The sequence below is a fragment of the Oryzias latipes genome, chromosome 5 (genome assembly GCF_002234675.1).
Source record: "Oryzias latipes chromosome 5, ASM223467v1".
Lineage (NCBI taxonomy): Eukaryota > Metazoa > Chordata > Actinopteri > Beloniformes > Adrianichthyidae > Oryzias > Oryzias latipes.
Genome location: NC_019863.2, coordinates 11,129,503 through 11,143,845, shown reverse-complemented (window position 1 = coordinate 11,143,845; position 14,343 = coordinate 11,129,503). Strand labels below are relative to the sequence as shown.

Below are 14,343 nucleotides of genomic sequence, written 5' to 3'. Positions count from 1 at the left end.
GTCTCTTGTAAAAAAATCCTAAAGTCTGTACTTTTGGATTTTAATTACATTAGCCTGCTGTTAAAGAACCCGAAAGGTCTGCAGCTGCAGCATCAGTGTCTAATCAATTGCCATTATGAACCAGTGACAAAGTCGACCGGAGGGATGTGTTTGATTTTGCAATCTCCTCTTCATGCTGCAAAAAAAAAAAACAACAGCACTTAACAACTGCTGAGTTGTGATTTTAAAGTTTTAGAGTAATGATTCCCCTCATTAAAAAGGCATTTTATTAATTATTCGAAGACCCCGGCACAATGGCTGCATTGAGGGTGTGAGTCTCAGTACAAGCTGTATTGATGTTGTGTAACAAAGCACTTTAGGACACAGAGAACATAGTGAGCCTCAGTGGAAACATACAGTGTCCTCAACAGATGTGATTATGAGGATTAGGGCTTTCCCTGACCCTCGCCATTAATCCACCGGGAGGCAGGCGGACTAACAACAGGTCTCTTTGCTCTTGTTGACAAACTGTACTTCAGTGAACAAATATCTCTAGATCTGCAGAGACCTTCTGTCACATGGACAGTGCCAGACTGTAGTGGTGAGTTTTTTTGTCTAATTTTTTTTTTTTTTGGGAAAGCATTTTTTGGATGAAAAATAAAGATGATTAAGACCATCATCCACCATGCCAAGAAACATCCAGGGGTAGGTTACATCCAACCTATGCATTTACCAACTTATATAAAAAACAACAACATCATTTTGTTTGATTAAATGTATTTCATTTTATCATTCTTATATAAGAAACATCTCTCAGAAGTCTTTTCTGCAGTGTAATTTGCATTTTTACTTTTTCCCTTAACTTTGAAAGCTAATTTTTCCAACGGAAAGTAAATTCTTAAGTGCTTAAAATTCAAATAAGGCATAGTGAAGTTAGATACAGTGATCTTGAGTCACACCAGTGACCATACTGTACTTATCTGTGGTTTGAAGGCAGAACTTTTGTGATATAGGGTGTTAACGTTGGGGTGAAATATTCAAATTGTGTAAAAGTAAAGAGCAACAAATGAAAATGAAAGTTTGGGCACTTAAATCTTTGATAATTAATACCTGAAGTATGCAGATGTTTTTCAAAAAGGCATCACAATATAATTTTCCCTTAAAGTCTTACTTAAATGACCAAAATGTTAATGGTCCACATTCATGAACAAGCAGGGTTTGCTTTGCCAAAAAATGTAATAGAGACAGCAACAGGGACTGCAAAAATATTTCTTATATTGGGCAGACAGGATGGAGAAAAGTGAATTAATCCCTCGTGTAACTTAGTCTTAAAATTTCAGCACCAGAAAGTGGACAGCTCCTAATCCACTTGTCTTCATTTTTTTATATTTCACATTCCATCCAATCTTTTTCTCTACTTCCAGTTCAGGGTCACAGAGATGCTTGAGCGTACCCAGCATCTCTGTGACCCTGATCTGGAATTGATGAGTAAAAAGGCAGCGTTCGCCCTGGACACCTCGACCATGAAATTTCCTGTCATTTTGTATATGTGCACATATATTATTTTGTACTTTTTGTGTTTTACTAATAGAAGCTGAAATGATAAAAAGCTGTAATCAATAAAACGGATGAAAATATTACATTGTTGGGCTGTCAGACTCTAGATGAAACCAGTAAACTAACTTCCTGTCAGCATGTTAAAATATTTCAAGAGAAACAATGACAGAAATATGTGATTTTCTAATACAAGCAGAATCTACAATGAGAACACAGTTCTGTAATGAGTTTGTGTTTCTGAGGGGATTCAACGTGTCTCTGAGGGACATTTATTTGCAAGTTTTGAGGTTGTAAACATCAAAGTTAGTGCTAGATATGTTCTCATCAACAAGGCGGCGAGTGGTGGCGCAATCAGACAGTAGACAGATGTCTAGATACAGCTGAGTAGAAACATCCTTCAGTTCAACCTGATCAAACTGTCAGCTCTCTAAAGCTTGACTGCATATGTGTGGGCTGAGAACAGCTGTTCACCAGTAGTGTGACTCCCCCTCTGCCTCATCCGGAATATCTCATGGTAAAGTAGATAAAAAAAAATGATGGGAGTGTGGTGTTGATGAACAGATATTGTGTGGTTTGAGTATTTTTGCACCAAAGCTGTAGGTGTTGCAGACAACACATCACATTGTCCCTCTGCCCCATTAGTGCAGCTCCTTTTATATTAGTCCCTGTTGTCACCATGTATATTCTCAATAGAATCTGCGCACACATACAGCCATTAATAATTGTAAGGGAGGTAGGCATGTTAAGTTGTGTGTTTGCTGAGGTGATGCGCATGAACACACAAACAGCAGCTCCTTCTTTAGCGGCGTCCTTGCCCGTTCAACCCACGCTGACAGACAGTAGACTCACGCACGGCCTGAGTCTCATGCATATGGAAGAGGTGGTGGAAAGGAGAAGCAGCAATGACGGCTTTTTGTGTGTATGTGTTTGTAAGTGTGTGTGCTGTCATGGACAGTCCTTGATAGAACATTATTACAATATTGGTTTTCTTCTTGCTCCTCTTTTCTACTCTTTAGTTAATCCCTCAGTTTTTCTTCGTAACTCTTGGAATCACAGGGGCCACTCTCTACCTGGTTCGACTAGCAAGAGGGCCTCACGTAACGTAAGTCACTCTGATACCGCTCTGTGATAAACATGTTCAAAGCTTTGATTATTGTATTTTTTGGTGTGTAAGTCACATTACTTTGCATTGTTTGGCAACTTATCTTTAGATGCAGTTTATAGTTAGAAAATATGGCAGTTTTGAATCGGTTAGTTCAAAAGGGGCCCAAGTCCAAGAGGTTTGTTTTTCCAGGAAATGATTTGACTTGATTTGAAAATGACTTTTTCACTGAGCTTAACCCTTGTGCTATCCTAGGCACTTTAACGTTTGGAGTTGGGTCATCTAGACCCACTAGACAGTGCTCTGAACCTTTTTTCTTCAATGATTTGTGATCTTCACTGGTGTCCATGGATTACATGAAATCGTTCCACCTTTATCCACCTTTGTCATGGTAGGGAGAACACGTCAAAGTAAGGGTGGGGTCATCTAAGATAGCACAAGGGTTAATGAAAAGCTACCATAGGTTGTAAATTGAATCGGTTAGTTCAAAAGGGGCCCAAGTCCAAGAGGTTTGTTTTTCCATGAAATGATTTTAATTGCATATAGCTTAAAGGGAGGCTACACCACATGATTAATACTTTACCCAGATTTAGGACCAGTTCATAGCTTACAAATGCTATAATATGAAGCACCTCACTTTTATAAATTTCAGAGGACCAGCAAACTAAAGTCTCTGGACTTGGGCCCTTCTTGAATTAAAGAGGGGCACTGCCATATTGGATAACTAGTGCTGCCATCTATGGGATAAAGCAAAACCCATGCAAGAGAGGCCCAAGTCCAGGAATTTTGCACTTAATGCATTTTAAATGTCAAGCATAGTCAATACATTACAATGGACTTGGGACTTTTTTGAACATAATCAAATAACTTTTCCCTTGAAGACCATAGAACATATAATATCTCTATTTTGAAAAATTGTGGACTTGGGCCCCTTTTGAATTAACCAATTCAATTTATTCTTGTATAGAATGTCTTTATCTTTCCCAAACAAACAAACAGATTTACGGAGAGATTCAGGGCGGATGTCAGTCATTTACCAATGAACATAGAGTGTTGAAATAGTATCACACTTTTGAAACCTTAGAGAAATGGTGGTGCAGTAGCAAATCCTTCTACTATCAGGTAAGAAACAACCTCCTAGTTCAAACTTAGACACATATTGCCGAATCTGAATTCGGCTTCTCCTATACCCCTCCAATTGTAGGGGCATTCGGAGGGGTAGGGTTTTCCAAAATGTAAGTAAGAACTTTTTATTAAAGCATGACCTTTTCAAAGTTAGAAAACCAATGTTGATATGTATTTCCGAGTGATAGCAGCTCTGCGCTAACATTCTGTAGCTGACCGGCGACTATTGATTACATCGAGTGGGAGTAACGTTCGAATTTGAAGACACTATTTTTCCATAACTCTCCATTTAGATGGATATATGTAGGGGGTAAGGGAAGAATTTGGATTCGGCCATATAGTTTTGATTCTTTGATCAAGCTAATAATTCAGTTTCCACACTTGCTAATAGAGCAATAACCTTAAAAAATGACAAAAGTTATTCTGTGATACTTCCTTCTACCTACTGTAATTTCATAGGTCACAGGAACCAAAAAAAGAAGACTTTTTTTTGTATAAGTTGCACTGGAGTATAAGACGTACTTTTGGGAGAAAAGTGGGATGCTTCTGAACAGCTCCACCAAGCCCAACATAATGCTGCAATCACAGTGAACAGGATTCTCGTGTCGAATTTGTGTCCGCAGCCTCTTTTTCGACATGCGTCAAAAAGCATAAACGCTACATGGAAGCACTGCCTGTCTCATTTACAATGCATGGGAGACATGGATGACGTTGAGAGATCACCTTTATTTATTTTGAAGAAAGAGCTCTACGAAAGTAAGAACGTCTCCATGTTTGGGTTCATAAGAACGTTCAGTCTTTTTTTTTTTTTTCAGTGGCAAAAGTTACTTTCTAAACTAAAGAGCTGTGTCTGCATAACGGCACTTTCCGCTTTACTTCCGTTTCTCTTTAACCCTTGTGCTCTCCTAGGCACTTTGGCATTGGGAGTTGGGTCATCAAGACCCACAAGACAGTGCCCTGAACCTTTTTTCTTCTATGATTTGTGAACCTCACTGGTGTCCATGGATTACATGAAATCTTTCCACATTTATCCACCTTTGTCATGATAGGGAGAATACGTCAATGTAAGGGTGGGGTCATCTAAGATAGCACAAGGGTTAACCCAGTTTGATCACTTGCTGTCCTGCATTAGTCTGGGGAGGGAAAAATAAAAACAAGAACATGTCACAACATGAACACAAATGTCTTGTTGCAAACAAGAAAAATATTTGAATGTGAAGAATCAGATTCCACGTATGTTTTGGATGGCACTGCTTCTGCATTACTGTCAGTAGCTAAACTGATACACACACCTACAGTATTCTGGCTGTTAATGATAAACAACCACTCAAGGGCAACTGGGGAACTATATGTATGTATATATTAGCCTATTTGGGTTTTAAAAAGCCCACTAATAAGTCACTTCTAAGTCTTAGTCACACCCCGTCCTAACTATGAAAAAAAAAACATGACTTATACTCTGGAAATTATGGTAACTATTCTTTGGAACCTCAGATCTTTTTTCTTGACAATTTCTTTAGCCTCACTGCCATTGTCACAGCTTTTCACTCCTATTAAGAAACATCATGACACAAATGGACGGGTCTCTCTTGACAGAAGGCCACATCAAATTTGTATAAACCAACTTCAAAAATTTTGGAATATAAAGCAGGAGCATTGCTTTTTTTAAGTATGTGGGTAAATATTTAAATGTTCATTGTGAAAGATGAAATTAGCAACCACAATTTCTGATACGAAGCAAACCATTGTTAAAACGAATCGTTATTAACACAGTCTTCATCCTTATATTTCTCCTTCCTTCACTTATACAACTTTCTTTTGTTTCTCTGCAAACCTTTGCACACTTACAGATTCTGGGACAAAAAGAACAATCCCGAGCCCTGGACCAGACTTGATCCAACCTACCAGTACAAGGTGACAACTCTTGTAAACAGAGCCAAGCATGGCATGACCGCTAACTCCAGCCATGTTTATCAGAAAACTACTCTATACATGTTATGAAGAGGAAAGGATGTCTTGAAGTTGAGTCTTTGGATCTGGATATGTTTTGGTTTCAAAAACATGTGAAGGCAGATGAGACCAGAAGTTTTATTCAACCAAAATTGTTGAAGCAATAACAAAAAATTACATGAAAAAATAAATAAATAAAAAATAAAAAAATAAATAAAAGAAACAGCTGGGATCCAAACAGACATGGAAGCTTTTTAGAGGAATGAAAGTTTTCCTGAAGATTTTGGATCTGGGGCACTTAGCAATGAAATAAAAGTTGGAGACAAAAGGTCAAAACTTGGGATGTTTAATTCTTGATGACAAGGCAAAGGTCTGGTATCAAAATTCCACCCAAGTACAAACAATAATTATGAGGAGAAAGACAAGACTGATGGAAGCGAAGAGGTGGAAAGGTGATGAATTTAATGGCACGCAAATAAAAATGCATACCTGCTATACGTCTTTATTCTTTTTAGAACCTAAAAGAACATTATGACAATATGTTGTTGCACAAAGGGGAGGAATCCGTCCATCATGGAGTCCAGAAGACAGAGTTTAATATAAGCAAAGCTGATTCAAATGAATTTCTTCATCTTTTCATAGTTTGTAGCTGTCAACACGGACTACAAGAGCCTAAAGAAAGACGGACCAGATTTCTAAAGATCCCCCATGCAACTTCAGAGGCACAGAGTGTGGCAGGACCTTCAGCTCTGACGCCATGGACATCAGACCTTCTCCTGGACACTTCCTGTGCCACCTTGGCTTTGATACAGCAGCTCCCAAAATAATTTAAGGAACAATTAAAGAGCATACATAAAAGGCAGTCAGTCTAAATTCTATTAGTTTTGTTTGCTTTTATTGGTAAGAGCCTTTAAAGATACATTTAAATTTGCCATTGATTGATACATGCATTTTGCATCGAGAAAGCTCATATTTTTATTAAATTCATTTAAACAGTGATGGTTATTTGTAATGAAGCTTAATTACACAGACTAAGAATAGAAATGTTTATTTCCTATTAATTGGATGATTACTGTAATTTGTTGGAAGCCTAATACTATTTAGCACATTCAAGAAGGCATTGAATGCATGTTTGGTGCATGGTGTTCACAAAAGCATGGAGGGGATTCTTCTTCTTTTTCTTTTTCTACTATTTGCTAGCACATGCCTGCCATGTACAGTTAGAGAAGGCTTGGTCAAAAATGTTGATGCGGTGCAAATCTTGCCCCTGGCTTTTTGTTATGTGAATAACTTGGTGTCATATAATTCCGGTAGAGCACAAACCGCAAATAATAATCAGCATGATCCATTTTCAAATTGTTGGCACTTCTGTGAGTTACAAGGGACGCCATCGATATGTCACTTATAAATCCAAGTCCCTGATTGGTTAAAGTCCGACCTGCTTTAACTTGCAATGCGCCTTCAATGGAAATATGTTTGGTACATGGCGCCTGAAAGCAACCGTGGAAACTTGCATAGCTACGCATGAACCCAAGAATTTTTAATGCAGAAGCCCAACTTGCAGAGAGCGGTGTGAACGTAGCTCCTGATTCAAATTCTTAGAAAATTTGAATATTGAAAAAAGTTAAAAATTAAAATGTTTCATTTTGATCATCAAAATTTTTCTGGGTCAGTTTGAGTAGAACATGCCAAACAATCAAGAGGAAAACCACAGGCTTCATGGTGTAACCCTTGTGCTATCCTAGGCACTTTAACGTTGGGAGTTGGGTCATCTAGACCCACTAGACAGTGCGCTGAACCTTTTTTCTCCAGTGATTTGTGAATCTCACTGGTGTCTATTGATTACATGAAATCTTTCCACCTTTATCCACCTTTGTCATGGTAGGGAGAACACGTCAATGTAAGGGTGGGGACATCTAAGATAGCACAAGGGTTAAAAAATGAAGGTACATTGGTGTCTTGCAAAAGAAGCTGGCTGTTCACAGAGTGCTGTATCTGAGATATCCACTTTCTAAATATTGTATTAGTACTCTACCTGAAAAAGCTTTGTCTACTTCATTTCTTGTTTTTTTTTTGTACATTTCTTTAGATACTGAGATTCATATTTTTTCAAAAACACACAGTAAAATGGGCGGTGCTGCACAGGTCAAAACCCCTATGGCATTATTGGGGAAAAACAAAAAACCTTACACTGTAAAAAAAAATGGTGTAACATCTGTTATTCCTTTAAACCTCACTTTACAGTAAGTCTTATAGCAATTTAGATTTAATCTTTTTAATGTTAAGTACAATAAACAAACATGTTGCCCATCAACTGCAAACATTTTGGGGAACTAAAAAGGGAACATCAGTGCTGGATTTGATATGTTTTTGCCAATAGTGCAAGTACTTTTCTCTGCAATATTAATTGCCATTTTGAGTTTTTGGTAGTAAGAAAAAAAAAACCTTATTTACAAAGATAATCACTTTCGAAACCTTTCATTGCTGTCACACATGAACACAAGCTGTAAGATGAAGCTGGAGATGAAATGAGACCGAAATAGAAATCCATCATGACAAAAGGATGTTGTTATGCAGGTCAGAGAAGACTTTTAAGCCTGTTTTTAGTTCCCAGCTCTGGAAGGATGCAATTCAAAAAGTGAGACAGAGAGGACATGAAGAAATCATTTCTGTTGGACTGTGAAGACAAAAACATTGTTTTCAATCAGGTGAGCTGCATAGAAATGACACTCAGCATTACTTTGTACAAATCTGCCTCATGCTGCTTTAATTCCCCCATCTGGGGGCATCCTTAAATATTTGCATGTGTGGCTTAGTCATCTCTGGACACCAGACAATAGAAGATCCTGTTCTAGTGGTAGAAAAACTGTCTTAATGTTGGGCCAACGCTGTGATACTAGATAGAGATGAACTACATACATCAATCTACATTCTCTAACTAGGGCATGATCACAAGGTCACAACCACCGACTGTATATGAGAGCTGGATTAAGTGAGTATGATGTATCGGTCTGAGTCATGCTTGTTGGAAAGCCATTACCCCTCCCACTTGAAAGTGGGCTTGGTAGAATCTGTCAATCAAAGATGTGAAACATTCAACAGGAGACCACATGCTTTAATTGAAGCATCTGATTGGCCAGTTTAGAACTTGAATAAATTGCAACAAAGGAAAAAAATATGAAAAAAAGGGATGAGAATGATAATTCTGAAAAACAGAATAACTGAATAATAGCTGTTTATTTCTCAATAGAAGTCTATGATTTTGGCTTATTGGAGCCAGCGGGTACTTCCTGTTTGGAACCCCAAGGGGGAGGGGCTACTCAGTCCAGTTATTATATATAGTCAATGGTCGCAAAGCACAGAGGGTAGACAGATGTCAACTGCTTTCTGAGTCATTGTTATCATGCTTCATAATATTGTGAAACTTAAGGGACAAATGAAGCTCAGCACCCAACATGTCCTTTATTTATAAACTAATGGAGGTGCTCACTCTGGATTGGGTGCATTGATGTCTGCTTTACAGAGGGATGCAAAGGAAAATGCCCAGCAGGCATGCTGCAATAGACACAGACCACAAACATCGACCTCAACACACGGCAGACCACAGCTTTGCTCCGACTGGCCTGGAGGCAGACTGTTCAAAATAGCCTTTTCCAGGGTGAAGAGTTTCTCTGCTGGTAATCACAGAAAAAGAGACAAATAAGAAGGTAGAGCCAGATCGTTTTGGCAGTTTGGAGGAAAAACATTCCAAAAATGACCAGTTGGACGGGACAGAGTACAGTGAGAGGCCTTTTGAGGTCCACTCAGCTGTAAGTCAAAAAACAGTAATTTAAGCTCTAGCAAAATCAAAACAACCGATTTTTAAAACTCACCTCCTTTGCTGTTGTCATGAGTAGAAAATAAAGTCATTGACCACAAAACGTACAAAGTCTAACTTTTTAAATTAGAAGTCAATACAACTCGGTTGCCTAGACACCTGTTTTTAAGTGTTTTTTTTTTAAGTAATTTGAACCTCCAGGTTTGCGCCAAAGTCAATAAAAGCAGGTAGAAAGTAAAACAAAAAACATATAAGAAAACAATGGAGGTCATTTATAGGTTGGTAAGTGAAGTGTCCTTCCATGTGATTGAGGCTTTTTCCACTTTTCCTCTAACAAAATGACATTATGAAACCCGAGAGTTTATTTGTGAGAGGAGTGGAAGAAGATGTCCTGTTTCTTGGTTACATCCTCTCCGATCAGCAAGAGCAGATATTTTTAGATGAGGATTAATTTTAATGGGTGAGATAAGAAGTTGTGGGTGGAGGAGGGACGAATAAATAAGTAGGACATGCCACAAAACAGGAGGCAACGGTGGGGGCATTAGCTCGGTGTTGTTGTGAGGCCCTGGGCAGATCCATTGATGTCGTGCAGAAAGTTGGGCCTTTCATCCTTTAGTGTGTTTTCCCGGAGCTGGAAAGTTAAAATAAAAGCGCAAACTAAAGTCTGTCCAAATCCATTCTTGGGTCTTTGGGGGTTAGTTTCTGGGCCTGGTGGTGCTTTCACTCATTCTTTAGTTCTGCATCTGACAAGAGTCATTGTGATTCAAGATATGAAAAAACAAACAACAACAAAAAAAAAGTAGTGTATCAGTATCATACTAAGCTGTACTGTGATACATATCATCATTAAAGACCCAATGAAAATAGTGGTTTTAAAATGTTTTTGTGGGATTTTTGTGATGATGGAGGAATCATCGTGAATCAGGAGCAGACAAAAAAAGTGTAAAGAAAAAGAGCTTCTTTGTGACATAGAAAATACGCTGGGTGGGCCCCAAGCTCCCTGCTTCGCTCCATTCTGATCTAGTCGTCTAACAAGTGGATGCATCTTAATCTGGCATCTGGCTCAAAACTGTATGGTTGGACAGCTCCAATATTGCTCGCCATTTTTGTTTTAACTGTAATGTTAAGTTAACCCTTGTGCTATCTTAGATGACCCACCCTTGCATTGACGTGTTCTCCCTGAAATGACAAAGGTGGATAAAGGAGGAAAGATTTCATGTAATCCACAGACACCAGTGAGGATCACAAATCATTGAAGAAAAAAGGTTCAGTGCACTGTCTAGTGGGTTTAGATGACCCAACTCCCGATGTTATCCCTTTAACTACCCCACCAAGAAAAAAGCTATCAAAAAATTATTTGTTTGCATTTCTTATTGCTTTAGGTAAGTAATGACCACAATCTGTTTAGTTTTTTTTAACTGACCTTTTAGTTTTTTAAATAATGTCCTCTACCAAACGGTTGAGATGTCCTTTAATGGTAAAAGTGCAAAATTTCATACAGATATAACAAATATTTGAAAAAATCATGTAAACCAATTCATTTAGACATTATTAATACTAAATATTAAGGGCATTTGTCTCCATTCTTTTTATCATGCCTCAAACTTTGAACTTTTTAAAACAAAGCAAATTTTGACCTATATTTCCTAGAAGTTGTTTGACACTACAACGATTTTGGATATTGACTCACTTTTGATGGTATTTCATAAATAGATTCTTGGTTTGGAATGAAACACAGAAAAAATTATATTTCTGACATTTTCTCCCAGCTTGTCAGAAGAAGAGGCGCTGTACCATGTTGTCGTAGTGCACACTGTTGTTTTGGTCGTGATGGTCTTGGTGTGTCGCCTTTCCACATCTGTGGTAGAGAGCTCAATGATAGTCAGCCAACTTTGGTTGCTTGCTTGTTGATCTTATTTAAACTGTGTGCAACAGCCAGGCAGAACCTTTTGAGTAACACTGTTTTTTGCTTCAGTAGGTCCCTCTTGTAGACCAGCCATGAATTAGTGACACACAAGTCAATGATGTATCCAAACAGGGGACTGTACCGTCACCTAGATTTAATTGTACAGGTCTTGTACAGGTGCACCAGCATATCAAAGAGATCTATTTAGCTTTGTAGATTTGTATCATAAGCAATATGCTCAATCATTTCATCAGTGAAAAGCATTTTTAAGTATTGGAAGGGTGTGTGTACATCCTCAGGAGGCTCAAATCTTGATTCTGGAACCTTGAATTCCTCAATGTCCTCATGCTTCCATATTCTTCTTATGGTTTTGCTTGGGTTAGAGGGGGATATTGAGTCAGGAGAATAGCCTGTCTCCTCCAACAGAATTGGAGGAGACAGGCTATTCTTGGTGGGGTAGAATGGCGTGTGTTTGCTTTTTCAGTTCTTCTTATGAGGTGGCAGTGTAGGTGATCTGCTGGTTGAAAGAGATTCTTCTTCATCCAGGGATTCAAAAGAACTGTCACCAATGCCCTTTGCATGTGTGGATTGATAATCAGGATCCTCTGTTGGGTCATCATCACTGTCATACAGATCTGCATCTGATTCATGTGGACTTTGTCGTGGTCTAGCACTGTAGAATGTTTTATTGTCTATCTACTAGTTGTAGAACAAAAGAAAATGATAGAAAACTTTTGTAAATGTTAATATTATTATTGCAGCTTTTTTTGTTTAGTTTTAAATGAATTGTTGTAATAGTCTTGATTTTTTTATTTATTTACACACCAGCTGATATAAACTCAAAAATAGACAAAACTATACAGTATTATGTATTTTAAATGATTATTTATGATGTGTTAATGAATATTTCTTTAGTAATGGATGATTTAGAAGGTTGTTTTAACTGATTTTATGACAAACAGTCCCTTTATTTAACATTGGCTTGATTTTGCTACTTATACCATAAAGTGACAAATCAACCGTTTGGTAGAGCATGTTTTTAAAAAATTATTACAAACAGAAATTTGTTTATTTTTGTTTATCTAAGAACATATTTCTGTTGATTAACGCCTTTACTAGTAATACCAAGTAAGAAAAATATTCCTACCTTTCAAATTTTCATAAAAAGGAAGAAAATGTGTATGATCATTTTCAAGTTGTGACTTGCTTGTCAGTCAAAGACGTTGGGCAAGTAACCACTGACTGACACAGTGCCATCTGTTGGTTTTTTTAGCTTTGCATGCTTCTACCAATTGGTTGAGATGGCTAAATCAGTTTGAATTAAGTTAGAAACTTCTCTAATAAAAATATGGTGACTCAAAGTTTGCTCAACCGTTTTGTTGACCAGGCAGTTAAAGGGTTAAAGTGCCTAGGATAGCACAAGGGTGAAGGGTGTAAACAGAGAGCTCTCAGTAACAGGGACTGGAAGGGGGTGTTGGGATTGCTTCACGCCAAAGACCCACCCACAACTCAGAGTTGAATTTCAAATGAACTACTTCCGCTCTGCAGTCACTATTCCTTAGAAAACCACTTAAAAACTGCATAATCATAATTAAAAGACCACTGGTGATGTTTTTACAATGTTATAACAGATGACCAACTTTAAGTTGAGTCAAATTTTTGCTTTCATGTCACAGTAATGTCCTTTTTTAATAAACACATTTAATAAAAAATAATATAGATAGCAACATTAGAAAAAAAAATGTGAGCATATTAGAAATAAAGTAACCTGGAGTTTGTGAAAGGAGGAGATTATGCTGCATAAGCAGTTCTGTTCCTAGAATATCTTATTGCTCCAAGAGTAGTTTTCAAAGAATGGGAGGTAAAAAAAAACACAAGGAAAAAAAATCTGTCAAAAGCAGCTGACTGCAGGGGGAGAGAAAAAAAATCAACATATGAATTCTGACTGAATAAAAAAAGTAACAAAATGACGCCAAAATTAGGTGTAAAGTTCCTTCAAATAACTCTTGGACCCAAATGCATTTCTTTCGTTAAAAAAACTTTGTGTTTACTTTACACGTAGATATGCCACAACAACTGATGAAGACAACTCTGAAATGATCAGGCTTGTTTGCTATAGTTGACTCAGCCATGTTTTAACAGCTTGAGAGCCAAACGGGTAAATCTTAATCTGTTATCACATTTTGATAGTTGCTTTCAGTTTTAGGGTCTCCGTCTTTGTGAAAGTTTAGGTAACTTAGATCACAAGTGAATCTGGAATACAAAACTGATTTCAGGCCAGAAAGTGTGAATAAAAAGCTGCTGCTTGTTTTAGTATAGATAGCTGTAGATGCAGCAGGGGCGGGATTAGGAGAGAAATCAGGATTATTGCAGGGAAAACCCACAAATCCTTAAATTCTATGAAGAACACTATCGTTCTATTATGATAATTACAGCATTTGAGTGAAAATTGAATTTCTAGATATGGATCATAGCTAAATCTGGACAGTCCACCCCCTTCTCTCTTGTATTGAGATTTTTTTTTAACACGGCCATGTCAGTTTCTGTCCAATTTCATTAGTACAAGCGATCAAATGACAAGTTACATTCATGCATATTGTATCTACACTTGCATAACGTCACAGAGATGTGATGAGCTGAAGATACACTTCTAATTAATTGCTGACAATGTCATTTATCCTTCTTCCCATTACGCCGACATGATTTATCGTCTGATCTGCTGCCAAGGGGAATTCGTTTGATCATCTTTTCATTTCGACTCTGCATGCTTTTACAACAGCAGAGGGCAGATCAGAGGGAAATTCAAGCCTGTGATAGATGACCAACATTATGGGGAAATGTAGCAGATGGGTAATACTGTGTACGATTATGACAATTACCTCTGAAGAGTGCTTTTTCATAGCACTT

At 37.7% G+C, this 14,343-nt stretch overlaps 1 protein-coding gene across 1 annotated transcript; it reads left to right on the top strand.

Moving 5' to 3' along the window:
* The first annotated feature begins 438 nt into the window (after window positions 1-438).
* On the top strand, window positions 439-6,774 carry LOC101164638 (cytochrome c oxidase subunit NDUFA4-like). Its single transcript, XM_004068691.4, has 4 exons — window positions 439-684; window positions 2,553-2,638; window positions 5,614-5,677; window positions 6,356-6,774. The coding sequence occupies exons 1-4, from the start codon at window positions 643-645 to the stop codon at window positions 6,410-6,412; spliced, it is 249 nt and encodes an 82-aa protein (XP_004068739.1). The 5' UTR covers window positions 439-642; the 3' UTR covers window positions 6,413-6,774.
* The last annotated feature ends 7,569 nt before the right edge of the window (window positions 6,775-14,343 follow it).